Source organism: Erpetoichthys calabaricus, chromosome 11 (genome assembly GCF_900747795.2).
Source record: "Erpetoichthys calabaricus chromosome 11, fErpCal1.3, whole genome shotgun sequence".
NCBI lineage: Eukaryota > Metazoa > Chordata > Cladistia > Polypteriformes > Polypteridae > Erpetoichthys > Erpetoichthys calabaricus.
This window is the reverse complement of record NC_041404.2, coordinates 57,913,866-57,919,865: the sequence shown is the minus strand read 5'-3', so window position 1 is coordinate 57,919,865 and position 6,000 is coordinate 57,913,866. Positions and strand designations below refer to the sequence as shown.

General features: G+C 40.2%; 1 protein-coding gene across 1 annotated transcript in view; it reads left to right on the top strand.

The window, feature by feature from the left end:
• Positions 1 to 398: 398 nt before the first annotated feature.
• adamts2a (ADAM metallopeptidase with thrombospondin type 1 motif, 2a) overlaps positions 399 to 6,000 on the top strand; it is a 590,393-nt gene continuing 584,791 nt past the window's right edge. Inside the window, exon 1 of the mRNA XM_051934206.1 lies at positions 399 to 667. Coding sequence (XP_051790166.1) covers positions 583 to 667 — 85 coding nt within the window. The 5' untranslated portion in view covers positions 399 to 582. The remainder of the gene's footprint in view (positions 668 to 6,000) is intronic.

Genomic DNA, 6,000 nt, shown 5'->3' with positions numbered 1-6,000 from the left:
GCACTCCACTACAGGAAAAACATCGAAAACCTCGGTGAGCCTGGCGATCGCTTCGTGGCGAAACGCAAGCCGAGGACGATCTGCACAACTTTTCCTTCGGCTCGTCGCAACGCAGCACCCAGCCGCGCCGCACCCGCTTCCCTTCCTCCTAAGCCCCTGCAGGCGCGAGGTTTCGGCCGGGGATGGGCCGTCAATCAGCGTGACTTCAGCCTGACGGCATCACGCCCTTGTGTTTTTAGTCCTCTTGTCTCCCGTCGTCTCCGATGCCCCTGATTTGCTGTGTAAGAGCACAGCGTGAGCGAGAGAGTGAGGGAGTGTGCGAGCGAGCGAGCGAGTGAGCGGGAGACTAGCGGGCGGGCGGGCTGGCTGCTGTTGATGTGTGTGTGTGTGCGCGCGCGCTTCTCCGATCAGAAGCCGAGAGAGAACGAGCGAGCGAGCGAGCGAGCGCGAGCCCTCCGGTGCACTTTGCAGTAAGTTGCAGGGCTGCTGCTCGTGTCGGCGCGCTGGATCTCCGGTCGGGGCCAACTTTAACACACTGGATCCCAAAGTCGGTCGCTGTCTCGTGCGCAGTCCGGAGCTGCCATGGATCCCGGAGCCAGACTTGCCTTCTTAATCTTGTTAGCGTTGTGTCTGTCCGCGAACTGCCTTTATATTGCCAGTAACATAGGTACGTGCCTCTTTTTCCTTAAGCGTTACAGTTGTTCCAAGTCTCCCTTTTCTCCTTATCGGTCTCCCATTCTGTTCAGTTTTTGTTATAATCTGAATCTAATGTATTAACTTTTTGGCGCCGGACACTTCTTTCTGATTTACTTTCTTTCTTTCTTTTTCTCCCCAGCTTCTCAGTACTTTAGATAGCGCTGGTTTTAAATACGATGCCAAGTCAGCAGTGTTTTCATAATTATTATGTCTGCATTTTTCTCATTCTTTAGAAAAGAATCGTAATGTATCATGTAAACTGCCGGAATATCCCGGCTCCTCGCGCGTACGTTAATGTGTAAACTTGTCAATGGAGGTGGTGATGGAGATGGATGGTCCTGCCTGCATGGCGCGTATTGACAGCTATTGGCGATTTACTGGGCGCATTCCAGCTATTGATCAGTAATTACGGGCAGCTTCTTAATACGAATCACACGTGCACACAGGCGTCTTGTCTGTCGAAGACCAGTCACTCTCGTGAAGAGGACACATTCCTAAAAAATACGAATTAAAAATAAACTTTGTCATGATGGGCTAACGCGCTCAGAAACGTAAGAGAACAGGAAATGAGTTGACGTGCTTTAATCTTGAATTGAGATACTCGAAGAAGTTTCATGGCAGCGCTGAATGGAACCGTCCGGTGCCTTTATAAAAATAGAATGGTAAATCTATCTATCTATCTATCTATCTATCTATCTATCTATCTATCTATCTATCTATCTATCTATCTATCTATCTGAGTACAGTATATGTGCATTGAATATATTTAAATGTATTATTTTTTGTCCTTTGATTTAAGAAAAAATTCTAGAAATAGCATTAATCAATGTATGACATATTACATTTTGCATCTGTTGCAGTCTTTTTTGCAGATCTATTGCCTTTCATACATATTTCAAGTATCATTTTATATAGTGCCAGTCAGATAAGTATGTCTCTTTAAATAGTGCCTATCTATCTATCTATCTATCTATCTATCTATCTATCTATCTATCTATCTATCTATCTATCTATCTATCTATCTATCTATCTATCTATCTATCTATCTGTTAATTGTGCTTATTGAAGTTTTATATTTTTTCTTCTTATTTAATTTTATAAAGATTGTTAGTACTAGGATGTTGTACCATGTTAGCCATTATGAATGTAGTGAGAAGTCAAGCAAAATGACACCTTTTAATAATAATAATAATACATTTTATTTATACAAGGCGCCTTTCTGAGAACACAAGGACACCAAACAAACAAACAATAAATAAATAAATAAAAGACACATTATAAACAACTTAAAACAGCAGAAAATATAAAAATTAATAATTATTGGCTAACTAAAAGTATCTATCTATCTGTTTATCTAAAGCATATTGCACTTTTCATCTCTCAGTCTTTTTCACATTTATTTAACTATGGTGTACTGCCTTTTGCATTGATCTTTCTCAGTCTTTTTATATAGTGCCATTCATAGTGTAATATCTATCTATCTATCTATCTATCTATCTATCTATCTATCTATCTATCTATCTATCTATCTATCTATCTATCTATCTATCTATCTATCTATCTATTATATAGTGCCTTATCTATCTATCTATCTATCTATCTATCTATCTATCTATCTATCTATCTATCTATCTATCTATCTATCTATCTATCTATCTATCTATCTATCTATCTGTCCCCATTTCACACGTACGGTCACAAGGTGTCTTATGAATACAGTCGTACGCGCTTTTCATTAAAGTTCTTTTTTTGTTTCCCAGTCCCACGTTTTCCTGTTTTTTTTTTTTCCGTTGTCATTAGTGTCATCTTTCTGTCATTCTCACACTTTTCCATTATCTAGCATTCTCCCACCCGTCTGATGTACTTTAGGCTCACAGATAACCGGAGCCCACCCAGGCTGTCCCGGTGTCTGCCCAGGGTGCCAGTTTCTAGCTCGTGCTGCCACTCGTACTCACACAGCTGATATGGTGCACCGTCCAGGGGTTGTTCCTGCCTTGTGCCCATTGCTAGCTGAGACAGGCTGCAGCATCCTGCTATGGATTAGGAAATAAATGGATGTATAATTTCCTTTAAAAGGTTTTATGTTTGCCTCCCGGTGACTGTATATGTAGAATGCTTGCATTTTCTGTACATTCATATGTGCTCATGTACAGTATATGTTAATATGATAATGAAAGGTAACAATCTGTTTTGTTTTAGAATAAATAAATCCTCCCATAGTTAACTACTTAGGAGAACTGTTCAAATCCCAGCAGCTCCTAACCCCGAGTCAAATGCCAGGTGAATGCAGGACACTGTTACATCCACATCCACATTTGGCCAATATGGAGTTCATAATCCATTTAAGCCTTATGCTTTAGGAAGATATTAGAGCGCCCAGGAAAAAAATAAAATAATAAAAAAAAAAAAAAAAAAAACAGCTCCTGCAGCCATGGGAGAATGTGCCATCTCCACGCAGACATTGACTGAGCTGGTATTTGAAGGTGGGTCCCTGGAGCTTTCAGACAGCAGAGCTTATTACTTTGACACAAAGCTGCACTTCCAGTTACTGTATGAACCTGGCATGCTGTCTAATGATTACATATACAACGTAATGCAAGACAAGATTGAAACAGATTCAGAGAAATAACGCAATATACATAAAAGGAAGAAAATATTCACATCAGTCAGCCAGCCGCATGCCAGACTCAGGACCATACCTTTTGGGGAAAAGAAAAGCAGTTTTCATTTGGATAGAAGACATCTGCAGAAAGGTCCATCATACGGGATGATGCGTCCACTAGAAGCCACTGGACATCTCTTACATATGAGCACCTCTCACCTACAATACCTTATATAGGAAGTCACAGATCTCTAGAGAAATTTACTGGGCCGTATGGAACATAAGCTGAAGCCACCAGGAAAAACGTACAATTCCCATCAGCCAGCCCCGGGGTTTGACTGCAGACATTTTTGAAGTTGTACTTTTTTATTTTTTCCATAAGAAAAGCATTGAGACAAATTTTCAAATCCACAGAAGCGTAAAGTAATTTACATCCAGCCACATATGTCTCAGAGGGACGGGCGCATTCATTCATGTGGTTTACATTGCGCCCTCAATGCTTGTTTGACGGTCGTCTCCCGTAAGATAATTCAAATTTCTGGTATTTATATGCAGATATTTAAATGAATCCTTCACCTAATATGAGTACATCAACTGTGATATTGTTAATCACACAGGATTTATAGGTTTGATGGCAGAAAATCCTAAATATGTTCTCACTACAAAATAATAATAATAATGCATTTTGTTTATATAGCGCCTTTCCCATGCTAATACTAAATACTAAATCTGTTTTAGAAGAAAATATGTCTATGATACTCTTTGGTAGTATTTAGGAATAAAGCAGAAGGTCTCCAAAGATTTAGGCAGCGAGTCAGGCAGTGCTTCTTCATATCCTCGTTGATATAAAAGCAGTGTAATGAAAATTAAAGATGCAGTTTATGAGCATTCAGACTGGCGTGTCGCCCCACCAGTGCCATTTGTTTGATTCCACAAAATGTGAAACGGGTCCTTGTAGGAAAGTTGGGGGGGACATTAAAAATATTACAGGAAACCTAAAAACCTATGAAAGAGACAGATTTATGAAATTCAAGGTGCAAAGGGACCATTTGTAGAAACGGATCCCAAACAGAAGGATGTGTGGAGTGGCAAGAAGATGAATGCTGAGGTATGAGAGAGACTTGGTGGGGAGGTGCTGGGCTGGGGGCACGCTGGGTGAAGGGGTGGAAGGGGATGAAGAAGGCATGGTGGGAATGGAATCCCCTAAGGATGCTCAGAACCACATAGAGGACAATAATGTTTAGGTGGGGGGTAACGAGCTAACCTGGGTAAACCTAGAAAACGACTGCGGCACGGGTGATGATGATGAGGAGGAAGATCTCCGTTCACCTTTAGGTTGGCGTGTGTGACTGCCGATGATGTACATCTTAGGTAGCTGCGTATTTGATCAGTACTAGGCATGCGAGGATCATGGATTCAATTCTAGAAAATTCTTCATGTTGTCTTTTAATGAAAGCATTGGAAAGATTAAAAGAAGAATGCCAGGATTAGCATCCTGGCTTCTGATGATTCTCAAGAGTGGTACCATAGTAATTAAGTAAATCTCATTGCAAGCAACCATCAATTAGTAGCAAACATGTATCTGTATCTATATCTATCCACCTTATTAAAATGATGAAGGTCTGTGTGTCTGTCTGGTTGCTATGTCTCTATCATTCCGACAGATGGCACATCACAAACATTAAAACTGCTTTTACAAATCCCATACCAAATGGCGTTTAATGGAGACATATGTGTTGCATGGTGCACTGCAAATGTTAACGCTGAGGTCTACGTTGATTACTCACGGGTAGCACGGCTAGTTCTTCATAAAGTAGCTGCCCTTGTCATATTTCAATACGATATCCACCTTAATAAAAGGAAGAGTGTACGTTTGTGTGTCCATTCAGTTGCTATGTCTCTGTCTCCCCAACAGATGGTGCATCACAAACATTTTTTAGAAATAAAATGCATTGCATTTGTCATTCCAATAGGTGGCACATCACAAATGTTAACACTGCTTTTATGAATCCCATACCAAGTGGCAAATAACAGAGACATACAGTATGTATTGCATTGGGCACTGCAAATGTTGATGCAGAGGTCTACGTTGATTACTTAGATGTCCATCCATCTTAGATGGGTACCACAGCTAGTCCACCTTAATAAAAAGATAAGCGTCTGTATGTCAGTCCAGTTGTAATGTCTCTGTCATCCCAAAAGATGGTGTATCACAAGCATGTTTAGTAATAAAATGCATTGTGACTTTCATTCCAACAGATGGTGAACCACAAACATTAGTATTTCTTTTATGAATCCCATACCAAATGGCGTATAACTGAGGCATATGCATTGTATTTTTCATTAGAACAGGTGGCGCATCACAAACATTTACACTGCTTTTACACGTCTCATGTCAAATGGCATATAACAGAGACAAAGGCATTGCACAGTGCAGCAAAAGTTATATAGATAGATAGAACTTTATTTGTCCTCAGGGGAAAATTTGGCTTTTTATAGAAGCACTTAAAAAAAAAATTACAAAAAAAATAAATACACAAATAGATAAATAAATAGATATACACACATACTATGGCCTGAACACACACCAGCATGACTAAAAAGGAAGAAAAATTTTAGAAGAAAGAAGACTTCTGACTTGGCAGTCCAAGTCCCAGTGTGGCACTATACAGGCATATTGCTGTTGGCACAAAGGACTCCCA